The 26,808-nt window shown below is 34.9% G+C and overlaps 1 protein-coding gene across 3 annotated transcripts in view; it reads right to left on the bottom strand.

Moving 5' to 3' along the window:
- Positions 1–240: 240 nt before the first annotated feature.
- LOC119074111 (syndecan) overlaps positions 241–26,808 on the bottom strand; it is a 105,489-nt gene continuing 78,921 nt past the window's right edge. The window contains exons 1-5 of one of the 3 annotated variants that reach the window (XM_037180076.1): positions 7,192–7,424; positions 6,898–7,017; positions 5,420–5,657; positions 2,755–2,973; positions 241–1,947 (exon numbers count right to left, since the gene is read on the bottom strand). In XM_037180076.1, coding sequence (XP_037035971.1) covers positions 1,775–1,947; positions 2,755–2,815 — 234 coding nt within the window. In that variant the 5' untranslated portion in view covers positions 2,816–2,973; positions 5,420–5,657; positions 6,898–7,017; positions 7,192–7,424 and the 3' untranslated portion in view covers positions 241–1,774. Of the gene's footprint in view, positions 1,948–2,754; positions 2,974–5,419; positions 5,658–6,897; positions 7,018–7,191; positions 7,425–26,808 lie in introns of those variants that run through there. The other 2 variants (XM_037180074.1, XM_037180075.1) reach the window with 2 other exon arrangements.

Below are 26,808 nucleotides of genomic sequence, written 5' to 3'. Positions count from 1 at the left end.
TACAGTCGAAATTAGTGTGTCATGATCAGTCTTTGAATGTAATATAATTGCATTCACCTAACAGAGGACGTTTTTTCGCCACCAATGAGTCACTTTCATCGCTAATTTAACTTTGACGGTGGCTGGAAAGATTTTTTATTTTTGATATACACCGAAACTGGGCATTTGAATGGTCGACTGGTTGAATTCAGAAATTCTGATCGGAACAATTTCATCGATGGCTTGGCTGACGATATGTTTAAAAAAAAAGTAGAGCGCAAAATTGTATCCTCTTTTTGTATTCTAACATCCATTCTGAATGAAACATTTAAAGTTAAAATGTCAATTCAGTTCACGACTAGCGATAACACCTAAAAATTCAATTTTTTTCTTAGTTTTTTTTTTGATTATCAATTTGTTCCTAACACCGTGTGTTAAAAAAAAAGTAATGAAAGCTCTTCGTGCATCCTCATCGCTTTTTTGTCCATATAATTCTTAGTAGATAACTGCCGTTTAATGCGAAGTCATTAAAGCATCGTAAAAACAGAAATTCTGTTTTTTTCTTTTAAATGCGATTTTACGATCGTTGGAATTAATCCACTGCGAAATTGTTAAAAATTTATTTAATTTTGAAATTAATTTGTTTTTTGTATCGGATTTGTGAGTCAAGAAATTCTGTCATTTCGATCAAAATTAATAACTTAAAATGGCGTTGCGTGGCTTTTAATTTCTAAATTTAAGAAAAAAATAAAAATTTTTAATCTTTTCTCTTTCTAACGAAAAATAAATTGATTTAGATGACCAATGACCACACATTGAGATTTAAATTAATTTGATTTTAGCTTTGTTTCAGCGCTCTCTTTTACACATAAATTATTGCTTAAAGTAAATAAAATTCTAACGAGAAATAAAAACTGGACAAAATGTAAATGCAAACCGATCGACTGACGATAAATTTTCTATAAAATTTTTAAACTAAAACCGGAAGTAAGAAACAAAAGAAAATCTCACAATCCAATCAAATAATGGCTTTAGAATCAAACAACCAAAAACAAAACATTTTTTAGTCGAAACAAAAAAGGGATTTCGAGCCGTAATCTTAAAAAAATAAAAATTTGTAAAAAGCCGCCAAAGTTTCAAAAAAAAAATCTTTTTTCTTTTCATTTATAATTTATTCGTTTGTTGCCTTCAGTTGCTGCCTTTTATATCAATCAATAATATTTTAGTATAGCATTTTATCTACACAATTTCTATAGAATAAATTTTCTGTTTTACTTAAAATATAGATTTTCATAACAAATTTATATTGTTGCTAGCAAAAGTGTTATGACATCTGAGTAAATTATTCAATATTTTTTTTTGTTTCCTTTTTTTTAATGTTAGAAAATTGTTTTACATACTTCAAATAACAAAGTATTCGCGCTTCTCCATTTTTTTTTTATGATGGATGATTGTACATAAATGTGTGAATTAGTACATAATGACATTCAAGAGATTTTTTTTTTGTTTTGTTTATTAAATCCTACAACAACAATATCAAATTTGTTATTTTTAATAGCATTGCCTTTTTACTCCTCGCTAAGATTTTCTTTCCATAATTTTCTCTCTCACCCGCTATCTCTAGCTCCATTCTCAATTTTAAACTTTTCTCTCCTTGTTTTTAATCATCGATTCTAACCATTTTTTTGTCTAGTTGTCGTATTGTTTTGTGTTAATTCATTCGTCGTTTTTTTTTTGTTTTTCTCCCTATTACAAATTACAAATCACCTTCGCTAGAATCTATTGAATAATCATCTCAGGCATAAAATTCACGATTATTTGCATTTTTTGCATAGGAATTGACGGCAGGTGATCGTTTCGGTTCATCCAATGCGTACGAACCTTCGTCTTTTTTTCGCATTCGATATACGATGAACATTACCACTAAAATTGCACATAATAGTCCGACGACAGCTCCGCCGATGACAGCTGGAAGAGAAAAATTGATTTTCAGTTGAAATTTTGGAATTTATTTGACAATGGGTCAGGATATGTGTCGTCGCTGGGACATGCATTCCACAACAAAACCAATAATTTTGCACAGGATAAGCATTGGCTTAAGTTCGATTCATCTGATTATCAGCTGATTCACTCATACAAACAAAAACTGATTATAAGGTGCAGATAGCAAAACAGAATGAGCAATCCAATCAAACAAAGCAATTTGCCTTGCAGGATCAAATGATAGAATTTGCCTTACGGTAGAGAAATTTCCCGGTATTTGCACTTTTGCCTTATACGGATTTAACAGCACACGCACGTCTAGTGGTAGAACCGTATAAACATAGTCAGTTTTGTTCGTATGAGTGACTCAGCTGAAAATCAGATGAAGCAAATTTCGGCTAAAATTTGTTTGTCCTTTCCTGTAAGCCTAACGAAACTACGTTCCTTATCAAATAGGCGTCAGGAAGAGAATTATTTTTACTTTACAGTCATGAACACCTGAAAGTGCCGCCGTGTTACCCATCTCTTATTTAATTAGTCCAACTTTGCTCCACACATTCAATGTGTTTCACATTGATGTGTGAGTAACAAGATATGAGTGTACGGGACAAAGTGGACTAAGCAGATAAGGGATTGAAAACACGGCGGCTTTTTAAGGTGTACATGACTCTTGAGCAAAATTTCTCAAAATTTTAGTTTTTTTCATCACGAAGTCAATAATCGAACACGACCCATTAAGCCGATACACCTTTCCCCCAACATCAAACAATTTCATCAAAATCGAAAACTTACCCGCCAATATTCCCGGCTGTGCAAAGAAGCTAGCTGTCCGATCTTCGCTCTTTGTGTTCATGATGAGCACTTCTTGGTTATCTTGACCGGTTCCGGACACCTTTTCTGTTGGCTGACCGTGCCTTGTGTGATCGGGATCCAAATCGATTTCGTTCTCGTCTCGACTCGGCGATAGACCGGTATTTGTTTTTCTTTCAGTTCCAATGTTTGGTTCACCGACTAGAAGAAGAATTGTGTTAGAGCAAAATAGCGTCTCGGTTTCCGTAAAATCGATTTAAAAAAAACACAAAAAAACAAAAACTTTGCTGCAAAGTAAAGTTCGATCCGGAGACTTTTGTGTAATATTGACGAAGAAAATGTTTTTCTTTATGAGGTTTGTATTGTTCGGCTGTTTAATTGCTATATAATAACGAACGACTAGGCTAGGCATTAAATGCTCATTATTGAGGAGAAGATGCAGAAAAGGAATGTAAATCAGATAACAGAAAGTTTGATGAATTGAATCACGTATGAGTACGATTATATGAACAGATGTGAATAATGAACGTAATAAGATTTTAATGTGCAAACAAAAACGGTAAAATTAATCAACAAAAAGGTACAGTTAACAACAAACATCTAACAGCAGCTCTAGGAACGACTATATTATGGTAACACAAATGAATGAATGAACAAACAAATGAATGAATGAAATGTATGAATGAATGAACGAACGAACGGATGATGAAACTATAAATGAATGAATGAATGAATGAATGAATGAACGAAAAAAACTAACATTTTCTAGTATAAGATAAAAATTATGGATAACTGAGGCATTCGCTAGTTTTATGATTCAAAGGAGGAATCGGTTTCGAAATCGAAAACTAATTCAAACTCAGATATGCCAGGGAATACCTCGACGCTAAAGATGTGTTTTAAAAAAAGTAGTTTTTTTTTGACTAAAATGTCTCGAGTGAGACACATGCACTGCACATTCAACGATATTCTCTGTACCTTATCGAAGTACAACGCAATCTCAGTTCTTCTTTTCTTAAATCTTTTTTTCTCTGTCACGTGAATGAACTATTTTCAGTTTTTTTTTCTCTAAATAATTTCACATAAAATTATTATGGCAAAGATTCGGTTAAAATAGAGTTATGGTTACAAAAGACGAGCCAACCAGCACCAGCAATTGATTTAATTTGCTTCTGTTAATTTATTGTAATTTGTCAAATATTTTTTTCATTCCAAACGATTATTGCATAGACTAGCAGAGATTGGTAGGATCATATTGACTGAAATTTTCGACGCATACGTTATTTGTAGAATTTGTCTTCATATTCCCATTGAACATCAAATTCTTTCAATGGAATCAAATTGAAAGTCGACTTAAAATCGTCGAAAATATGAAACCGTGCTGAATCGACAAACGATTAAATTTTTGAACTGAAATTTGCTTCCACCGACACAAAGCGGCAATTCAAAACGAGGGCTCAATTTACTGTCAATGACATTTCACGTCAAGAACACTGAGCATTTAATTGCAAACATAATTGAACGATTGAAAATTGTCTTTAAATAAATTAAAAGAGGGGACAAGGCCATTCGTGTTACATCTGCAACGTAAGTATCTCAAAAATGTTAAGAACTGACCGTGATGCCAGACTCAACGAAAAAGACAAATTCGAAATTTCAGCATTCAATTAATTATACGTTCTAATGCACCACATATTGCATCACGTCACGCTATCATCGAACCGAAAGAAAAGCGAAACACGATAAGATCTAACAATATGAGTGTCCGTCACGGCAAGGCTGTTCGTTTTCATTTTCCAACTTTTCAGTAGAAAATTCCAGCATTGCCACATGCTGTGCCATATATTGCGCATCAATCAACTAATTGAACGTATTTAACATTCAGTTGAAAAGTGCTAATTCCTCTGCCACCACAATTCAAGTTTTCGCAATAATGTTCAATTTGAAAATGAAAATAATTTTTTTTTTCTTCGCTGAAAATATTCCAACATTGTGCTCAAGTAGGTATAAACGAACAACAGGAACATCTTGTTTAAATTTATCATGCGGTTTTTATACGAATTACCTTCGCTTCGCATGATCATTATTTTAGATGAACTACTCTTTTGCGATGTTTAGAATCTTGTTCATTTCTATTGTTTAATTTAAATCAAAATAAATTGCTGAGCTGGTTTGGCTTTTCTTATTCGCAATTTGAACGATTTACGTTGAACGTTTTCGTTTGGATATTTGAGCGCAATAAATTTTTATGCGATGGTCGGGCACATACACAAAAAATATTCGGCGCGCGGTGAATGGAAAATACGATGTTTATGCCAAAAAACCAATTTATAGATTCGACCGAGAATCAATTAACTTTTCAGAAACAGCAAGGCGTGTCGGCACATAATCAATGAGTCGGTTACTTTCATTGTTTACAGTAACGCCTAGCGTTCGATCCAATAATCTTTTACTTCATTACTTTAACCGTATAATGTTGCTATCGATAAGATTAACTGAGCTCATCGCTTATTTTCTCTCTTTCTCTCTCTGTATCGATAACAGATGACTCCGACCTATCCAAACAAAACGTTCATCGTAGATCAGTACGTTCGATGTGGAAAATAAATTAAATTAAAAATTAAATAAAATAAAGCCATGCACTGACTGTCTACGTCTTCATCGTCTGTAGTTGTTGGATCAATGTCTGTGTGTTTAACATCAGTTGTAAAATCATCCTCATCGTCGCCATTATCACCTGAACCTAATTCCAAATCGGTTTGGTCTTTGCGATTGTTTGTATTTGTATTGTGATGCGGCGTGTGATGACTGCTGGACGAATCTTCATCGTCTGGTCCGAATCCAGAACCGGAATATTCGGGTTCTTTTTCTAGATCGTCGTGAATCTGGAAGTAGGGAAATGAAATTAGTGAGATTGAGAAATGCAACGGTAAGAATGCTGGCAGAGTGATGGTTTGACCTTTTACTCTCTTTGTGTAAGATAACCTGAATCCACATGCTTTAAAATCAAGCTTTTTCTGTTGAATTGGAGCTCGAAGCAAAGAAAGCTTTGCTGCAATATTAGCCTATTACAGACGGCAAGCATATGACCAGTTTTATTATCAGGTCTATTACTTCCATCGATTAAAGTACTTTTAATCGGTTGATTTCAAATCTTGTACTTCAATTTTGTTAACATGCATTTTACTACCTAAAGGACCATATTAACCAGAGCTTGGCATTATTTTTGTCGTAGTTATCGATAACAAATGAATAATAGTATGTGGCAGGTAACTCGTGGTCGCTTCGATTTCTTCGAATGATAATAGTTATTGGTTCAACGAGGGAATAAAAGTTAGAAATTGCATTTCGAGGGCGTCGTTTAATCCAATTTCCAACTTTTTTCCCGAGGTAAAAACAACATTTTTTACAGCAACCGAAGTTTCAGCGTTGTGAAAAGGTTTTTCTACATTAATATGCCCTTTCGGTCGTGGTAGTAATTGCAGCAAATTGAATGATAACAGACTTCTAACTCCTACCTACCTACACTAGATTCTAGTTGCCATGGAAAAAGAGTGACTAGGAGTGCTGACGTAGCACTCTTCAATTATTGTAATTCATTATATTAACATTACCATCACGTACTCAATGAGAAAGGAAAAATCAACCTACGCGCTTAACAACACTCTGTCTAGTACCCCGTCGTCGTTTCAATGAAAAAATTGCTGATTCGATTGTATATATATCGATGAAATGACACAAATTGACACCAAAACTGTAATCTCAAAGAGGACACTTCACAAACAACACCCCCAAAAGCACTTTAATCTCTAATCAAACAGCAAGACTTTCATCATACAAAAATCCGAATCGATGCTACAGTTGCTGGTATAGAACACGTGCTCGACCATATAGCCTAGTTTCGCATACACCTACATTTTACAATAAGAAAATCAATATTGCACGTCAAAACTATACCCACCCTCTTGCAGACGAATTTTATATTTGCCATACCTTGCACATACACACCAAAAACAATGAGTTTGTTCATTACCTTACCCAATTTCTTTTATTACCCCCCAAAAGTGCTGTTGGCATTATGCGGCCATTAAATTTTGCCAGACTGAATTAAAATAAAATATTTACCTCTCCTCGTCCACCAGAACCTTCGAGGCCTTCATCATCAATGTATATTTCATCCCGTGGCGTACTATGACTCGTCGACACTGGTGCAACCGAACTGCTTTGTAATATTGAACTGGTTTTCTGGAACAAATAAAATGAAGAAAATTTTAATGATTTTTCCGCCACAAAGGAGGTAATTAGTGTGACGGGCGAACACCGTATTTTGAATTGCGTAATAAAAGGGAACAGGTAAAATTTAGCGATAAACGCGTCCTTCTTGTGACAACTGAAAAAAAGAAAATGAACAAAACACACCTTTGTTGACACAAATTCGATTAGAAATTCCTTACAATCAATTCCACCAAATATTCACTTCGAATCTTTCGATCCAAAATTCACCTAGCAATGTTCCACTGTTCGATAAAATATTCAATCAGCACCGCACAGTCATCAATTAAATCCACAAAAATTAGTTTGAAACTGATACGAAAATTTCTACGCTGGACTTTTCTATTTGGGATGCTGCTGCTGTACAAAAAAAATGTCTAATAACTGCGATGACGTAAAGATGTTTATAACTAATGTATGAACGGAGTGGTCTCCGGTGAACTGTTTTTATCTCACGTAACTGAAGTGAGATAAATAGACGCGATTGGTATAAGAATTGGTGCCACATTCGAATCAGGCACCACCACCGTTTTCACAACAAATGCGCCAATAAATGTGTGTGACCGGTTCCCAAAAATAATTTCTTTTTTCAAACAATAATTGCTGGATTTAATGAAACAAAGAGGCACGGAAATTCATTTGAAAATGTAACATTTTCCGTTCACACAAATCTGTGTCGGATAAAAAATGAGACGTAAACAAAACGTTTGAATGGTGTAATGCCACATGTTGAAAAATCGATGAAACAGGCTGCGCTAATGTGAAAATGTCTGGAGTTGGTTGCCGAATTTGCAGTGCCAGCTGTGAAAAATTTTCGCAAATATTTTCACAGCAAAAGCTTTTCGCATCGAACGAAACTTGCAGAACAAATTCACCATTTCTCTGTGAAATGTTTATCGATTGACGAAAAGAGAATAAAGCGAGGAGAGCACAGCGCACAGGGAATCTATGTAATCATTTTTATTTACACAGATTTCCATGCTCCATGCTCCGATGGACGTCGTATATACATCCATATATATACATAGAGCCATATTGTGAATAGAAAAGCTACTTAATGTAGATGTGTAGTTGATCTCGATTATGCAATGATAGGAAAAATAAAGTGGGAAACTCTATCGCATTCCGGTTTATATAGCTGACGCCGCGCATTTCGAGCATAGATTGGTGGATTTTCATTCGGTAATTTAAAATTCAGCAAACTACTTCAGTGTAAATAATGATGGTCGAATATTTCCAGCAGACCTTAACCGACGAACGATATTTGTAATGAAACTAATATGGAGTTTCGATAAATGTGTGTCCGCACAGAATCATTTATTATCAACCAATTGAGGGGCAGCATATTCGTATTATAATTATAATTTATTACTGCGATTATAAAGCAATTTATTTTTTTAACTGTTATGTCCTGAGGGGAATATCCATAAATTTCGGGAATGGCTAACGAAAAGTGGGACAGGGAGTGGAGTATCTTTTAAAAGAAATTTCAATTTTAACGCAAAATTTGATTATAGACAAACTATCGGGTCAGTGTCTTACTCAGTGCCTTACTGGCCAATAAATTGCGGTTGAAGATGGTTGTGACAGCAGCTCACATTAATGTGACCACTAATGTGGAAGCATTGAGTTGAGATTTTATTTTTTAACGTTAACAGGTGTACAAGGGGTTGAAAAATCGTCGAAAAGATGGACCAGATTTATGGATATTCCCTGGTTTGCGCTATTCGACAAAAAGTCAACATAGAGAAGAAGATAATTGATTTTTTGCACAAAATCATTTGTGAATAATCTCACTTTTTGCATAACTTCTCCAAAAGTTTCCCAACCGCTGACGTATATTGGAACGAAAGTTAAGCATTAATTTAATGAATATTTACCATCTGGTCCTGGCTATATCCATCTAGTATTATATTATAGCAAATTAATGTCATGAATGCCTAAAATTACATGCTTCAAAGGAAAAAGCTTTATTATTTCCATTCAACCCACTTCCAGTGTATGTATATGTACCGCTCGCATTATATTAAACTTTTGCAAATAAGCTTTCGTTCGGTGTGTGTATGAAGCAATTCTTATACGCTAAAGTTTATTAAAATGGAAATCTTTTTAATATTTTTTTCTTCTTCTTCTTCTTCTCTCGTCCTCATATTATTTTGTCATCACATCATAACATAAAGTAATTAAAGCTGCAAAAACAGTTTTTGCTATGCAAGCATAAAAACACATAAAACAGAAGTGACATAGAAACATTATTAAGTTTTATACGAATAGCTTTATTTATACGCTTCCCTTTTACTGTACGGTTTTTGTAATATATTCTCGTAAACATAGTACACGAGAGTACAAGAGTATAAGGATATAGTGTGACATTTCCTCTAAAAACCGTTCAAATAGTCTAATGAATTATTCGTGGACAAAAGAACGAGGCCCAGGTCACAATAACTTAGAATATATTTTGTAGTTGTCGATTAGAACATTTTTGATTTTTATTTACCAGTCCCTGTTCAAATGTTTTTTTTAACTGACCGCATCGTTTTTTTAATTTTTCGAGAAATCCGAATTTCGACAACGATTTAAGTCATAAAATATATTTATTGGAACAGCAGTAACAGCCCTAGGCGAATTGACAGTATTAACAAGGCTACCCATATCGCAGATATGGGTAGAGTAGAGAGGTGGATAGTGAACTTTGACAGTTGTCACTTAACGCAAAACAATTGTTGTACGCGCCCTTGACGTTATGCTGAAAACCGACGAAGCGTTGAGAATCTGTTTCGATCAAATTATCCTTGTTCTCTTGTTAAGTTAACGACATTGAAACAATGAAAAATTTGATCGAAACAGATTCACAACGGTTCGTCTGTTTTCAGCATTAGGAAATCGCCTAAAATCGCTTGTATGTGTCGTGTTAACCTGTGAACGGAGGCACATCATTAAATTATGTTTGCTTCATGAACGAAAATGATTCGATTTAATATTTTTTCGCAATTCCGGTCCATAATCATCACCTTTCCATGCATCCATTTAATGTCGTTTTGAAGGTATTTATTTCACAGTGCGTTTTTGATTATTTTTTCGCACTTGGGCTTTTTCACATTTTTTTCGCACGCTACATAGCTCAGTACCTTTAAGAAAGACTAAATTTTATAAATAAAAACTTTGCACAAACCAGGATTTGAACACCCAACACCAAAATTCTTCCAAACACCAAGCAACGACTATAGCCATTCGGCTACAGAGTCACACAATTATACAGAACGTATTGTTGAAGCGTACATACTAAGCATTGACTACTTGATTTTATTTAGCGCGTCTCTATACATCACATTGCAATGTGTATATAGAACAGGTTGCTTGATCGTTCAAATGAATTCATGTTTGCATGTGAATGTTTGGTAGAAATTTTGTTAATATTTTGCATTGGAAAGGTGATTATGGCCCGAAATTGCGAAAAACGTTGTATCTGCCACGGTAGGTATGCCGGTATTTTTTCGCACACGACGTCTTGTCGACCTCGGCTTCGCCTCGGATCGACAATCGACATCTAGTGCGAAAAAATACCTTCATACCTACCTTGGTAGATAAATAACTATGACGAAACAGATTATATTTGTCGAGGACAGAAAACTCAGTAGAAAAGCTTTTTAAACCAAAGGTTTCACATGGTAAAATTCAAACACACAAAAATTCGTAAAACTATTGTTGAATCGGTGTGTGCATATACTCTGTGTGTGCAATATCGTCCGTCCACCAATGGGAATGTGAAATTTAAAATAAATTTCAAATTAAATTTTTAATCCACTTATGGTTTATCACAAATATTTAAATGTGTTTGCCGACGTCAAATAAAATTGAATTACATGGAAAAATATTAAAAGTTTTGTTTTAACGCTGTGCTGATTCTTTATTTTTGTCATAAACAATGAGAATTTAAGAACAATAAAGTAGTCGAAAACATCTGTAACAAAATAACAAGAGAGAAAAAAAAGCTGGTAAAAGCAACGGAAACTTGTTTACAGAATATAAAAAGGAAAATCTGCTTCACTCTTTCTATTTTATTTATAAACTCATGTATAAATTGGTGGTGATGATGAGGGAGGGGTGGAATTTTTTTTTCATATTTTAATGTTAGTGATGATGGAAAAAGAAATTTACATTTTTCAAGAGGTTTTTAAAAGGTTTTTTTTACTCTCTCTCTCTCTCTCTCTCTATGTTATTATGAAAATCAAACTTACGCTCGAGAAATTAGGTGGAAAATTATTGAGTGTCTGGTGTGAGTTTAATGAAATGTTTTAGTTCTTCTATTTATTGTATATATGACGGGAGGAAAAAAAATCGCTGAAAAACGGAGCATAATATGCGGAAAATTGGTTTTCTGTTCTTGAAATATTTTCACTGTTTTTAAGAAGTGAAATTTATATGCAACCATTGTGCGAAATAAGTTGGAAACAAATTCGTTTGTAGTTGGATTACGTGCTGTTTCTTCTTATATCTACATTTACTTTGTAGTTTTTCTGGAGCAGTGGCATAGAGCTGTGCGGGTGGCGAGAAAATGCCGGACCAATGAGATGATGTAATGACAACAAATCTGTTTGTCGATAGTTTGCCAATAAGAAAAACTTTTTCCAATAAATACGAGTAAGAAGGTAAGACGGTGTCGCTTTTCTTCTAAAATCCATTCGGCTTCGCCTCGGATCAACACAAAAACTCTAATTTTCATCATGTCATCCACTGTAAAATCATTTTGTTTCTGGACGACGCCCAAAAATGTCCAGCCGGCCCGGGTTCGAACTCATACCGACATGGGCAATCGTCGGACTAGTTTGCGCAGCTCTACGTAGCAAGCAGCTTTTAAATTCTGATCATGAAGTTGGTAAACTTTTTAATACAATAATTCATTTCGAAATGCAGATACAAATCGGATCAATGTAGAAAATGTTTCGAATTAATCTGGAAACAAATTTTATCCAAAATGTTGCTGCCCAAAATACCACCACCCACACCCAGTCATTTTACATAATGCCGTAGTACATTAGAGCTTGCACTTCGTGTCGGGCAAATTTCTCTCGTCATACCGATACGAATCGCTTAAAAATAATTTCTTTTATTGATTTTGTTTTACGTGGAACACCGGTATAGCAAAAATTGTTTCGTCTAATTACTCATTAGCTTAACGGTAAACGACAATTAGAGTGTGGGTGGTGCTCACAGTCATTGTGCTCTGCAGACAAAAAGCAGCTTGTAATTTCAGTAGGTTGAAGATTTATAATGTGTCTTTAAGGATCAAATTTGCGAGCAAGTAATTTAGCTTCATTATTTAAGATAAATTTTGTGAATTGCTGCTCGCGTAAAATGTCTCAGGCTTGAATATCTTGTGTGCAGAAGGGAACTGTGCTATGCGGCAATGTGTTCACATTATATGTTTACATGGAGGACTTCAAAAAATACGATAACGCCAACACACATCCTTATTTCCCTTTGCATTTTGGTGTTACATTTTCGCCTATGCTTTCCGGACTAGTTGCTACACAAAAAATAATTCAATTTCAGTTGTACCAGAATAGAAATCTGCATAGCTTTTCCGAAAAAAATAAAGACTGTACCGAGAAGAGATTAAAGCGGATTGTTCTACGCAACGACGTTGTAAATTTACTTTGTCGTAAATACGTTTACAAAGCATTTTCTGTGGGAAACTTTGATGAAGAATGTTTTTTTTCATTCTTTGTTCCGAAAAGAGAGAAAATAGAAATTGGAACTAAATTCACTTTAAACATAAAACTTGTTGGAGAATTTCATTAAAAATATATTCTCGGCAAAATAAAAAATTGTTTTTTAAGTTCTGTAAGGTATTCTCGGCATTCGTTGCACACAATAAAAAAAACTGTGAATGAATAAATTACCATAGCAATTTAAAAGTTGTTCCTACTACAAGTAAAATATTTCGTTCTTCTCGTTTTTGTGCTCTCATAGAGTTTGTTAAGTACTAGTACTGGCGTGTAGTTAGTTGTTATTATATGTGTGAAAGTCATTTTGGTCTACATCCGATTTGAAGGTGTGAGAGAGGTAGGATTAAAGTCAACCAGTTGCCGCGCGGTATTGTGAATGAACAATAAAGTTCTGTAAAATATGAACGGAATATAGTGAGTTAAGGCTTCTTCAAAAAAAAAGTGAAAAAATGTAGGTCGACACTTTATTGACTTACATGAAAAGCTCATTCGGATAATCTGCAGCTCGTATTTCTATTATTGCACTATATGGTAACACAACAGAACTTCAACGTTTCATTGTATCAATGGCACTTCTTGAGAGTTTGGTAGATTGAAAACAGTATGGGGACATGACGTAATTTGGCTATAAGAAACAATAGATTTCGGACGGAATGAGATGGTAGGCTTTCAAAATTTAAAAGATTTCCTTTTCAGGTTGGTATCTACAGTCGATTCCCTAAATCCATATTCTCTAACACAAAACCCAGCAAAATCATAGTTTCAAGTTTTAATCAGATTACGGGTAAAATCGCTTACACAAACTTCCACACAAATGTTGTGTTGTACAGTGAAACACACCTTTCGAAAGAAAACCATTATCGAATTAAATTTATACTAAAACTTTGGCTTAAAATTCAATATAATAAGCAAATTAAGCTCATTGAAGTTAAAAGTGTGGCAGGGATGGTAAAACTGGCTATGTTATGGAGTTATGATGGTTGAGGACGACAAAGTTTTCATTTAAAAAAAAACGTGAATTATGGTCAGTGTGTTCCTGTTCATGGAAATAAGGATGAAGCAACAAAGGATAATATTGGGGGCTTACGGATGATTATATCAGTGAAAGTAATGTATGGGTGTCGGTCGTGCAAGTGTGCAAGTTGAGGAGAAAGTCTGTTATATGACAAAAAAGACCGGTAACTTTAATCCTAAAAAATATTTAGTTGCAACACATTCACTGTACATTGAAAAGTTGTTAGAACTTTGCTGTAATCTTTTCTTCAGAAGATTCGGCAATTGGGGTTTTTTAAAAATACAGCTGCCCAACCCACACGACAATATAAACAATCTGGATAGACTTTACGATAGAATTAAATGGTTAGAATCCAAATAAAGCACTGATCTCTTGCACCTGTTTCAGTGGTCCCACTAAAAATTTCCTGTACTTCGGTAGGACATGTAGGACAATATTTTCACATGAAGAGTGATAGGACTTCTTCATAGTTCATATTTTTATTTCGGTGCCCGAACTAACTACGACATTCTACCTTTCTTGTTCCTCTTTTCTCGCACTCAGGCTTGACTTCTTCGTGCTGACAAGCACCAATTTAAATACTTTCGGAATGATGAAAACAAGAAATCTCCAATATCATGACCAGTGTTGTGGTCCTATGAATCAAATATGACTCCATTGAACAAGATTCATTTGTTGACTGTGACTACTTCTACTTCTCATCTTTTTTTGGGAATGTAGCTTTCTTTGATACCCGATTTTCCATGATGGCAATCACTTTTGTAAACTTCTAACGCTAGTTCAATTGAAAGATTTACTGCTGTCTTGTGTAAGAGGCTAGCGGAAACAACTGAAGATAGTCAGTCCACTCTGGTTTTTGGACTGCCGCTAGTTCTCGAGGTCAATCACTTAACATGAGTCCTGTGTAGGGAAAGAGTGTCTAAGCTCTGTTTATTCCTTTTTTTGTTTTTTTTAGCTTCATTTGATAGGTATTTCAGCTGTGGAATGAAAATGAGGAACGCCAGCTCCCTGTGATTCACTTCAGGTTATACTCTTCACTGAGTATATAGACGTAAAGGACGGATTAGGCTTAGTCCAACCACTAATGAATCACTAACGGAAGTCGAACAATTTTGCGAATCATTCATACAATGTGTGAATCCATTCACACATTATCGCAAAATTGTTCATTCCCCGAACGAGAACGAAAATGTAAGTCACAGAAGAGTAATTCTCGTCAATATCCGAATCTACCAGATCTACTCCAAGTTAAGCTTTTTAACAGATTGTGAGATTGTGATTTTCACGCACAAGTTGACTCTTGGTCATTAAATTCGACTGCAGACTACAGTAGGAACCGAGTAAAAGTTTTATTTTATAGAAATGTATGAAAATGGTTTAGCAAAAAGGTAGGACAGTCGGACAAGTAGGACGAATTTTCAAAATGTAGGACAAAGTAGGAAAGTAGGACACTGTGGGAGCGCTGCTGTTTTGTTCGTTACACCTATCCCTTAGCTCAACCCCTAAAAATGCATTATGACTGAAAGTTTTCGAGATATTCATTGCAGTATAAAGCTCACGAATCCAACTGTACTGGCATTATGATTATAAAATTTGTGAATCATTTGTTCTATTCGTTAAGTTGTAAAATGAAACATCTCTGAAGTCTCGAGTTATTCGAACGTATAAATTCTGTTGCATTTTTATGCGCGAAGAATTCGCTTCCGAGTTAACCGTACAACCCACCCGGAGAAGTTTTGTCGGTTTTTAAAAAAAATTATTTGCAACAAGATTTTCCAACCACTCCATTCCACACTATCTTCTGCCAACCAGCGTCAGTGTAACTCCACTTTCAATGTACATATTTTATAACTAAATTTACCGTTTTGTAATAACAAAAATAATAAAATCGTTTCGCGTACAAAATATTACATTTTTCAAATAAAATGAAAAGTAGAAACCGAAAACGTTTTACCTATAAATTCGAATGTAGCGTATTTCTGCAGCAAAAGATGAACAAAATCGCTCGTTCAAAATGCATTCAAAAATTGGGAATTATGTTCGTTCGTTCGTATAACCAATCCCATATTGAATTTTTTTTCCCTCCTCTACTCACAACTAGTTGGGTATGAGTCTACGAAATAGATATCGTCTTCTTCTTTTCAAGCATAGTTCCCGTGAGATATACCATTCATTTAGTGTATAAATATTCCATCAAATCGAGCGTATATTTTTCAACCGAGAAGAATTCCTCGGAGCATTTATTTTTGCTGGAAAAGAAAGTAGGAAACGAACAGAGGCTCTGTGATAATCTCTTAAGAATCGGCACACTATTGTCGTATTGAGCATTCCCCGTTTTATGAATAGTGAATCGTTAGAATTCTGAACTCTTAACGGATAGTTCGTCGCATGATTTTCCAGACTGTCGCATTGTATTACCATCTTACATTCGGAAGATGCAAAAAAAATCCCCTTCTTATCCATTATAATCCGGAACTTAATATGAACTCAATTAGAACTTGTAGCGGTGGTAGTTGGTGTATAGCTCTTACATAATGTGACTTGGGATATTTTTATAATTCATGGAAGAAAAAAAATTAAAAATTATGTTGCTTCATTTGTATGGTATACGTATTATATCAAGCAAGTACACAATCGCGGCGATACAATTCCGAGTTGCTATGGGGAAAGAAGTTTTAAGTGGAAAAGTTTTTTTTTCGGTCAAATTCAAACTGTTTTGAACTTTTCATAATAAAAGAAACAGCGGAAGGGTTACTAATTTATGACGCTAAAAATTAGGTTCCGTAATTTAGAACAGTGGAACACATGGATCATATTCCAGAGCATAAGCTTGCCAAGTGAAACTAAGTGAAGTCATCTCAGCGTAGCAATGATATTTCAAGCACAATGTAAAGGTTACACTTTTACACAACGCAGGCGAGAAAATAGGCATTTTCTCACCTCCTTGGAAGCTTCGGAAAAAACGTTGTGGTGTTTACGTCGGGAATGGGGAAAAAGTTGGAAATTTTCTCGTATGACTTGTGGCCAGATAGTAGCGACACCCTCGAAAGGCGATTTTTTTCCCGATGTGAACAAATATAACTCTTTCGCATTGATCCATTTGGTGTGATCAATTAAAACTCGTGGGCCACCGTAATCACAGACAAAATGTTGAAACTTTGAAGTTTATAAACGACTCAAAGTTATAAGAGAGCTGCGGGAAAGTGAATTTTTCTCGGAGTTTATATCGTAGTCTGAGTATCCGTCTTTCGTCTTCTCACCAGCCCATCGCCATGTAAATAACTAACACTAAATTAAGTTGAAAAGCCGTTCTTAGGCTAAGCTCTTGCTACAATTGAAATGTTATTATTATAGTCGCATGTGTATTTCGTTAAATAATAAAGTTCCTTCAGTTCTGAGTATCCGATGAACAACTTTGTGGAATGACACGAGTATTTGTACGTCATGAGGATTCATAACATCACAACTAGACAATTTGTAACCTGGATTCACAACTGAGGATTCGAAGCTCTGAACAACTTCCTACTCACGAGCACTCATAACTCAAAAGTTACCAATGAACATTCATCTGCTAAGCTTTCCAGAAACATTGTATTAATTAGGCGGGTGTAAGCGAAGACGTAATTAAACGTGGATGTTGATCATTTTGTTTAACGTGGTCCAATATAGTGAACATTGCATTTTAAAACGAGTGAAGTACAAGATTTTATATCAAGAGCTAGTTTATAATTTCAACAAACGAAGTAGTAGATTTAACGAATATATCAGGATACATCCAAATCCGAAGCTTTAAAAACTTTAATCATTGTTTCCGTGTTAAATTAGCTTCTTCAAGCTTAGATTGTCGTCTGTTGCAGCAAATACCATGTAATTATATAGACAAGATGAGGTGCCGTATGCTGTGCTATTATAGTATATAATGTAGGCTGACATAATAAAAGTAATGTCTCGCAAAAGGCTAAACAAACAATAAATTAGAGTATACCTCGAGCATCATTTCTCTTTCTTATTTTCCACCATTCCGAGTGTCACATTATTCTACTCATAATAAAAATGTTACTCCAATTTCAAATATTTTCTTTTGAAATTAAATTCGCTTCTTTACCCTTTTTTTAAATTAAAAAAAAAAACGAAGAAAAGAGAGAGAGAGAGCCGTAACAATGAGTCTCATATTAAAATGTCATGATATATTTATGAAATACAAAGCGAAACCCATGTAAAATGTTTCAAACTTCATGACTTTCGTCACATATACAAATGCTAATCTGAATCATAAAATTTTCATGTCATATTTTGTGAACATGTCAAAGAATTCACCGACATAAACCACACATATCAGAGATAATTAAAGCTCGCACAACATTGTAATAATATGATAGAGTGGCTGGATCGTGTAATATACATACGTACGTATACACATTATGTGTGGAGAACATAATCATTTATGAGACGGGGATTGTTCCAGGTTTTTATCGTCGATTTTGTATTGTAATAATAGAATATTGTTGGCGATAGAATAACACGATTTACGTGCCTAGAGAAATGTTTAAAATGCAAATGTGTAATAAATGAAATGGCATTGTATCCATTAATTAGTTTATTGAATTTCTAGAAAAACAGCCGAACAGCAATGGATCGAATCGTTTTTATACATGCCACAGAACCGAAAAACTATTTCCCATCTATTAAATTCGATAAAATTGTGTAATTAAAACTTAAACCACAGTTCAATGTTGGGTATGTGTCATTGACGAACACCTAACCGGACACCAATGGAAAACCAACTTTATCTTGTACCATGCGAAATTTGATCGTAAATTTTATGTTGAATAATTATGTGGTTATATGGATATAATGACCGTTGAACATCCATATGCGTATAAACATAGATGCGGTACAATGTACACAACGAAATATTAGTTGAAAAACATTTTACGGCCACTTCAAACGCCGCACGTTTTTTTTTCTGTGTGTGCCAGATATATCGTATTAATAGGACAAAAAACGGAAGGGTACACTGGTTGCTCCTTGAACATTATATCCTTAAGAGCTATTTGATGTAATGACTAAAATAATTTCATTCTCTGGCTGCTTTTCAGTTCGACCTTAAAAATTGCCCCTCAAAAATGTATTATCCATTTTGAGTAAGAGCGAAATTGGTTGTTGTTTATTCATTGCTAGTGGTGCGGACGGAGCATCAAGAGTTTCTTTGTTTCTAATATTAATTTAACTTTGTCTCCATTTTGTGCAGAGTTATTTCATAATTTGTGGTATTTGTACAATCGTCTCGGATAAATTAAGCAAAAAGGAAACAGAAATGCTTTAAATTCAATGGAGTGTGGTGGAACGGGTAAAAAGACAGAAAATTCAAAAATGTAAAATTACATTTTCTATAAAAGAGATTTGATATAAATCCGGTGCATTACACTTAATTACACAATTTATACCCATTGCGACTAGCAAAGTTTTGCGCGACATTTCTGTCTGACTATGGAACGAAACTTTTGCTTTATTAAATTTGTTTTTATCATTTCAAGACAATCGGCTTAATTATCCGGCAATTAGAAAAGAACTAGTTCGAATTTTCATGTACATTTGAATTGAATATTTTAATGAATTTATCTGGGCTTCGCCATTCAGTTCCATCCACTGTCACAATTCTTTTTTTTTTGTGCGAGTGTAATTTGTCGCAAAGTATAGAGAAGAAAAATTGACTCAAAATTATTGGGGAAAAATAAATATTTATTTCCAGACGACTGACCCAATTTAATGAAAAGAAATTTTTTTATTTTCTTTTATGAACGAGAACTCTTATTGAATGTGAAAGAATACGGAAATTTTTTGTTCGCCCTATTGCCCACCTATCTGCTTTATATATATATATTCCGTCTTATAACATACCCAGCCTGCATACTACATCTTAATTAACCCAGATTTTAAAAGCTAACTTATAATTATGCAAATTATTTCTAAATTCATGGTACTTTTAATGTAAGTACACACTTCGGCTTCGCTCTAATTTGGAAATCTTTTTAAAGTGCAAAATGAATATTCGTTTATTTTAGCGGTTTATACATTTAAATTTAAACGTTATCATCATCATATTATCATATACATACAGAAAGGAAGATGTGTCCTACGTACTACATATATATCATCATCTTCATCTTCATCCGAACACTTTGCGATGAATACAACTACATGACAGAAACATATAATCAGAGTTACAGTTCCCTTGACTGTGTTAAGTCGAGGGTCTTACGTCAAAAAATACGTTCAGTATGATCAATTTTGTGAAATGGATCTTATGAGTCATCAGTAGACGATGTTCTGTTTTACAAGAGAGTTAAAAATGTCAATTGTTTGTCCACGTTCTGTGGTAATATGTCCTAACCTAAACCTTCGGCTTTACTGGTTTTTTTTACAGACTTTTGAAGCTTATTGCTGCGCGTTGGGGCGTTGGATGCCATTGACGTCAGTAGGCAGAATGCTCTGTTTTATATAAGAAAGTTAAAAGTGCCAATTATTTTCCGATGTTTGTTTGCCTACTTCCTGTGGTATCACTTCCTAAGAGGGATTCTTTTGAAAATCCGCCTATCAAAATCGGACCCATTTCGTCTGGGATGGACATATACATGGTTTGAAAGATCGTTGCCAGTAGACCTCAAAACAGGCCTCACACAGTCTCGAGCCACACCTGGTAGCTGGTGGAAGATCTCCGAAGTTGGAAAAATAGTGTTTTTTATCCGAAATTTTAGGCCGTTATAAATGATCGTTCCGGGTGAGAGTGGGCTCGTTGGAAAGCTGAGCTGAAGTACTTTCGGGTCATGCCTAGTGTGATTAGATTCATTGATATGTGTTTGCAAGAAAAAAATTTCAAAATCTGTGTGAACTTTAGACAGGTCTGGGCTGGTATTGATGACGCTTAATGTGAACCTAAGATGCTAGTCGTAACATACATTGTCTAAGCTTTTCATTGATATCTCATTTGCAGTGCTGGTGATTGCTGGCGAGGTTTGCGAGTAGCGGTTGCACTAACATAAAGTTCTGTTATGTCAGCAATCACCAGCACTACAAATGAGGTATCAACGGAAAGCTTAGACAATGCATGTTATAACTAGCATGTTAGGTTCACATCAGTACCAGCCCAGACTTGTCACACAGATTTTGAAAATTTTTCTTGCAAATTTTTGCAAACACATATCAACGAATCTAATCGAACTAGGCATGACCCGAAAGTAATTGAACTCAGCTTTCCAACGAGCCCAATCTCACCCGGAACGATCATTTATAACGGCCAAAAAATTCGGATAAAAACACTATTTTTCCAACTTCGGAGATCTTCCACCAGCAACCAGGTGTGGCTCGAGACTGTGTGAGGCCTGTTTTGAGGTCTACTGACAAAGATCTTTCAAACCATGTATATATATCCATCCCAGACGAAATGGGTCCGATTTTGATAGGCGGATTTTCAAAAGAATCCCTCTAACCTATTCCCACGGTTTTATTGTGTGTTTTTTACAGTTGCTGTTAACGTTGTTTGGTCTTAATTAAGGCCAGTTCATACTCGCATACATTTTTGCGATATATACGACCATGAACTGGCCTTAAGAGAATGAAGTTTTGAACTGAAAATAGAAGAATGTTTAAGAACACGTCTTTTGATAAGTTCATCAGTGAAGGGACCACATCCATCCTAAAGGTGGGACCCAGTTCGCAAAATGTCGGTATATTATATGCACTTAGGGGCCATTCAAATAGTGCGCACGCACCAAAGGGGGGGAGGGGGGTATTCGAAAATCGTGCAAAAGCGTGCGATCAAAAGGGGGGTAATCGAAAAGCGTGCGCACTCATTTTACAAAATATTTTGGCTTAACAGATGATCCATTTTTGAGTATTACCTAAAGCGGTCTCGCGTTAAAGAAACCAAACTGTAGTATCGACCACAAATGCAAGTGAGAATATTTACAGAATTTGTACGGAATTACTTTCCGGGACCTTTCTCAAATTATTTGTTGTTGGCGGATGAATCTTTGTTAAGGTGTGCCACAACTTTACTTATTTTGTATATTTTCCTTATCACCAGAAAGTCAATGAAACTATATGGGGAGGTATGGCCAGTTCATACAAGTCGGAGCACATTTAGATTTGTTCGAATTTACCTCGAACGAACTCATTTTCGGTGAAAATTTGCACCAGAAATGAGTTCGTTCGAAGTCAGTTCAAACAAATCGTAATGTGCTCCGGCTAGAACAAATTTTGACACTTGGCCATACCTTGTCTCTAGTTTCATTGCAGAAAGTAAGTACGTGAGTGGGATCTGATTCCTTACATTCTCAGCTATACAGGTAAAACGGTCGAGCGGTGAACTATGAGTATCAGCTAGCAACTGAGAATATAAGAACATAAAAGTATAAGAAGAACAACTAAATGCTCAACTTAATCTGCAATTGTTTTCGGACAATGGCATCTCTTACCAAAAAATTCACCCTCCCATGTTCACTGTTCGCTACTTTGCGAGGATAGATAAGTTTTTAGAATTGAGGAGATGTGGCACCACATATACCTAAACAGTTAATGTTTGTATCTGACATTGTTTTTAGGATTGCTGCCAAATTTGTAGTAGATCGGTCATTCGGTTTGTCTTTTATTTCCAGTTCAAGTAAACATTACCCGCGATTTTTTCAGTCAGCTGTCATTAGATTTCCCTTTTTGAATGATCTGACAAATCTTGAGAGTAAAGTAAAATTAGAAGAAGTAAATGATGACATTCATTTTCAAAATTAATCATCTTTTACTTGATAGCAGACTTTATGCGCGACCATACAACCATTTTTGCTTGTCCCTTCGTGATGCACAAATATGGTGGACATATCCGAAATTACTGAGGAATTTCATGTTAAGCTTTTGTTTGTCGCTTTTTACGCGACTTTTAAATTTTAGAAACCAAAATTTGTGCGCACTTTTAGTAGGGGAGTTTTGAAAAACGTGTAAAGGCGTGCAAAGGGGGAGGGGGGTCTCAAAAATAGCTACTTTACAGCGTGCGCACTATTTGAATGGCCCCTTATGATAGATATGGAACGTGGCATAGACTTATAACATAGTTTCAAAGCCAAATAAATTCCTTTAGTTGCAGAAAATTTTTGGAGGGAATAGGAGCTGATTTTGTGTGAAATATACTTTGGGCAACATTTTGCGAACTTTGGTTTAAAATAACTAAATACGAATGGTTAAAACTTCTCAAGAAAACTTTGCAATGCGCATAGGAATGGGGGAGATGGGGGGACGGAAAAAGATTAAATGGCGGCAAGGGAGAAATTTGTATGCAGTTTTGTGTATAATTATTTTAATATGAGGAAAAGTTGAAACTATTACAGCGAACATTTCTTGTGTATACCCAGACAGGTATTAGATCAAAGTTTATTTAACAAAGTATTTTGGGTATGTGGAATATAGTGGTATACACACAGTCTTTCATCATCAAATGCGCGCGTTGTTATTTTTCGGTTGGTTCATTCATTTAGCCGTGGTTCTATTAGTGTTACTAAATTGAACAATCAATTTCTGTACAATGACTTAACACAACAACGGCTAAAACAACTCCTAAATACAAACACCTCGTCGCACATGTATATAGTATAATATGGATATTATAGCAACACCCTCTGCGCTAAACAATTTAATTCTCCATTTGTTTCCCAAATTTCTCCTCAAATATTGCCATTATTATTTTCATTTTGTGTTTCGTTCGGTCGTTTTTTTCTTCTTTGCTACATTAACGCGAACATTGTTTATCTCATTAAATTAGTTAAATGTTTGGATATTATATTTGACGGGCAAACAATAACAGACAGAGAGGAGTACAATAAGTGTATTTATCTTCGTCAAATATCTTGTCCATGTAAAACCAAACACATTGTCATTATGTGCAAAAGCGATTCGGAACGACATTTTGTCGCAAATTTATAATTGGACAACACGATAAAAAAAAAGAAAAGAAAATTTTGTAATTCAATAATGTTGATGAATCCAATTATTTTTCCGTCTTCTTCTTCTTCTTTCATTAAAATCGAAACCTATGGGCAATTTACGAAATTGCCAAAAGAAAAGTTTTGTTTTCGGAACAACGACATTGTTACGTTTGAAGGTTTGCCATGTTCGTTTCATAGACAGCTTCTATTTAAGGACACAAATCATGAAACATCGCGAAACAGAAAACGGTTTCGCGAACGAAATAAGTATCCCAACAAAAATCTCTTCGAGAAAAGTGTGACGCAGTCTTTGAAATACAATTTCTAAAATGAATGATATCGCTAGAGTTGACGCTTTCAGCTTCGTTAGGCAAAAATTAAATTTTACACCCAATTAGTTCAAACAAGCTGGCTTAGGTTTTCTCATCATCTGCCAAATAATTTTTACAAAAAAAAAATTTAGACTGGTAACAACTAAAATTTTACCAAAAAAATCTGCGTCGCATGTGGCGAAATTTGAAAATTTGACGAAATTCGAAAATTTGACGAAATTTGACGAAAATCGAAAATTTGACGAAATTTGACCAAATTTGACGAAATTCGAAAATTTGACAAAATTTGACGAAATTAGAAAGTTTCACGAAATTTGACGAAATTCGAAAATTTGACGAAATTCGAAAATTTGACGAAATTCGAAAATTTGACGAAATTCGAAAATTTGACGAAATTTGAAAATTTGACGAAAATCGAAAATTTGACGAAATTCCAAAATCTGACGAAAATCGAAAATTTGACGAAAGTAATTCTCTATCTGCCACCATTCAAGAAATATCTCCAAAACCCCAATTGACCCACCCATTTCCAACTTTCGACATTTTTCACATATGCCCCTCTGTTCTACTCGTAAAACTCTGAGACTTTGCCGAAGAAATTAACTCTCTATCTGTCACCATTCAAGAAATACCTCTAAAAACATAATTGACCCACCCATTTCCAACTTTCGACATTTTTCACATATGCCCCTCTGTTCTATTCGTAAAACTCTGAGACTTTGCCGAAGAAAGTAACTCTCTATCTCTCACAATCGCAAAAATATTAGTCCTTTCATCCTACGCTCGAGTAGCTCAAAATTTGGTCACTCTAATCACTCTAGCTCAAACGAATCTGCCCCGATTTTTTTAATTATTTTTTTGTTCGAATCGTGTTACGAATACCTTTCATTTGATGGGTCGCACGCCTCTGTAGGTTTCAATACAGCTAAGCTACAGCCGAAAACACGTTCCCGACCCTCGAAAACCACACTCAGAAACCACTTCGAGGCCAATAAAACAAAATTCTGGTTTTTCCTGGGGTAATGGCGTATCACATTTTCATTTTTATGCCCACCCTGAGGTTCCTGCAAAATTTCATGGAGATTGGCTGACTAGTTTCCGAGATCGACCGTCGATAGATAGACAGATAGACAGATAGACAGATAGAAACATACAGAGTAAGGTGAAAGGTTTTGATTGTTTGGAAAACGTTAATTTGGTGCATTTTCTATCAAAATGACCAACTTCAAAACGATGTATCTCCGGCAATTTTAAAGTTACATAGTCGAGTGATAGCTCGTTTTGCTCGTATTTAAAGCGCGAATAAGATAGAATAGGATTTGTGGTGATACAGGCCAAAGGAAAGAAACTTAAATTCTCGCCGCGTCTCAAAAAAATTTCTTCGTTCTTTTTTTGGAAGTTAGACTGCGTCAAGTCCTCCGCTAACGCTCCGGACATGATGTGAGTTAATTAAAAAGAATTCTGCAAAATGTCAACGGATTTACTTCATCAAAGTGAAAAGGATTTCCATAAGCTTTCATTTTCAGTTAAAATACTCATCGTTACTAATGCATCTTACGTTTCACCTATACATGAACATCATTTTAATTTAATAAATGGATGGAATCCTTCTATAACACTCTCTCTGAGTGTATATAATGACTGAATGGTAACGTAATAATAAACAAACAACCTTGAGTGAATGTCAAAGGACGAACCAGTTTTATGTTTAATTAATTATCGGAACTGATGATATCAATTATTCGCACTAACATTCTACGGCGTCACTAATGGAATTTGGGAAAAAGGTATTGGCGTTACACAACAAATCTTCGTGCAATGTACAGACCTATGTCAAATCACACTGAAAAAATCAGTCATTGAACAAAGTGCTTTTTGTCAATAAGATTATTTCTTGCTATACCATCCACCATCTCTACGAGTAGAACATGTTTTGTTACTCTCTCGAAATTTCATATATAAAACCATCAAAATTCATGGCATACAATCCTATTAAAAAAAAAGTTTTAAGGACACTTTTAACAAGCCCATTCACCTTTAAAAGCCGATACATCTAATACATTTTGTTAACAACACAGCTTTAAGCATGGACCAAAAGCAACATCTTCAATTTTATTTATTTTTCACCAACTCCTTTTTAACCACCAACATCCACATAAATATATATAAAGATGAAAGCCTATCGTTGTTGTAACGAGAACATACACACGTATAGCTATTTTATACTTTGAAAGATGTGCTAAAGTAATTTCTATGCATACATATGGAATATCGTACAGAAGGGGCATAACGACATAGAAACATTCTTATCTTAGCCATTTCCCATTCAACATGTATCCTTCTTTCGTCCTGTTTTATGTATATCTTGTCTTTTAACATTGTATGTATACGTCGTCATCGTATATACTATCTGTATTTATATGCATGGACTTTACTGCTGCTGGTTCCATAAAGTTTTCCATAAGTAAATGGTTAGTACAGCTGAAAATATTCGTGAAATACGGATGTGATGTAATGTATATATAACGTCGAGCCTCCCTACATAATACATCAATTGAATAACTGAGACTGTACAGAGACGAATTTGCTTGGAAAAATATGTTAATGGCGTTACAATTGTTCGGTGAGAATTCGGTAGAATTGCCACTGGAGCCAATTAATGATGGCAACAAGTTTGAAGACGACCGAATTATGTGAATTATCGGCGGTTATAACGA

This window comes from Bradysia coprophila, unplaced genomic scaffold (assembly GCF_014529535.1).
Source record: "Bradysia coprophila strain Holo2 unplaced genomic scaffold, BU_Bcop_v1 contig_138, whole genome shotgun sequence".
NCBI lineage: Eukaryota > Metazoa > Arthropoda > Insecta > Diptera > Sciaridae > Bradysia > Bradysia coprophila.
This window is presented reverse-complemented; position numbering and strand designations above follow the sequence as displayed.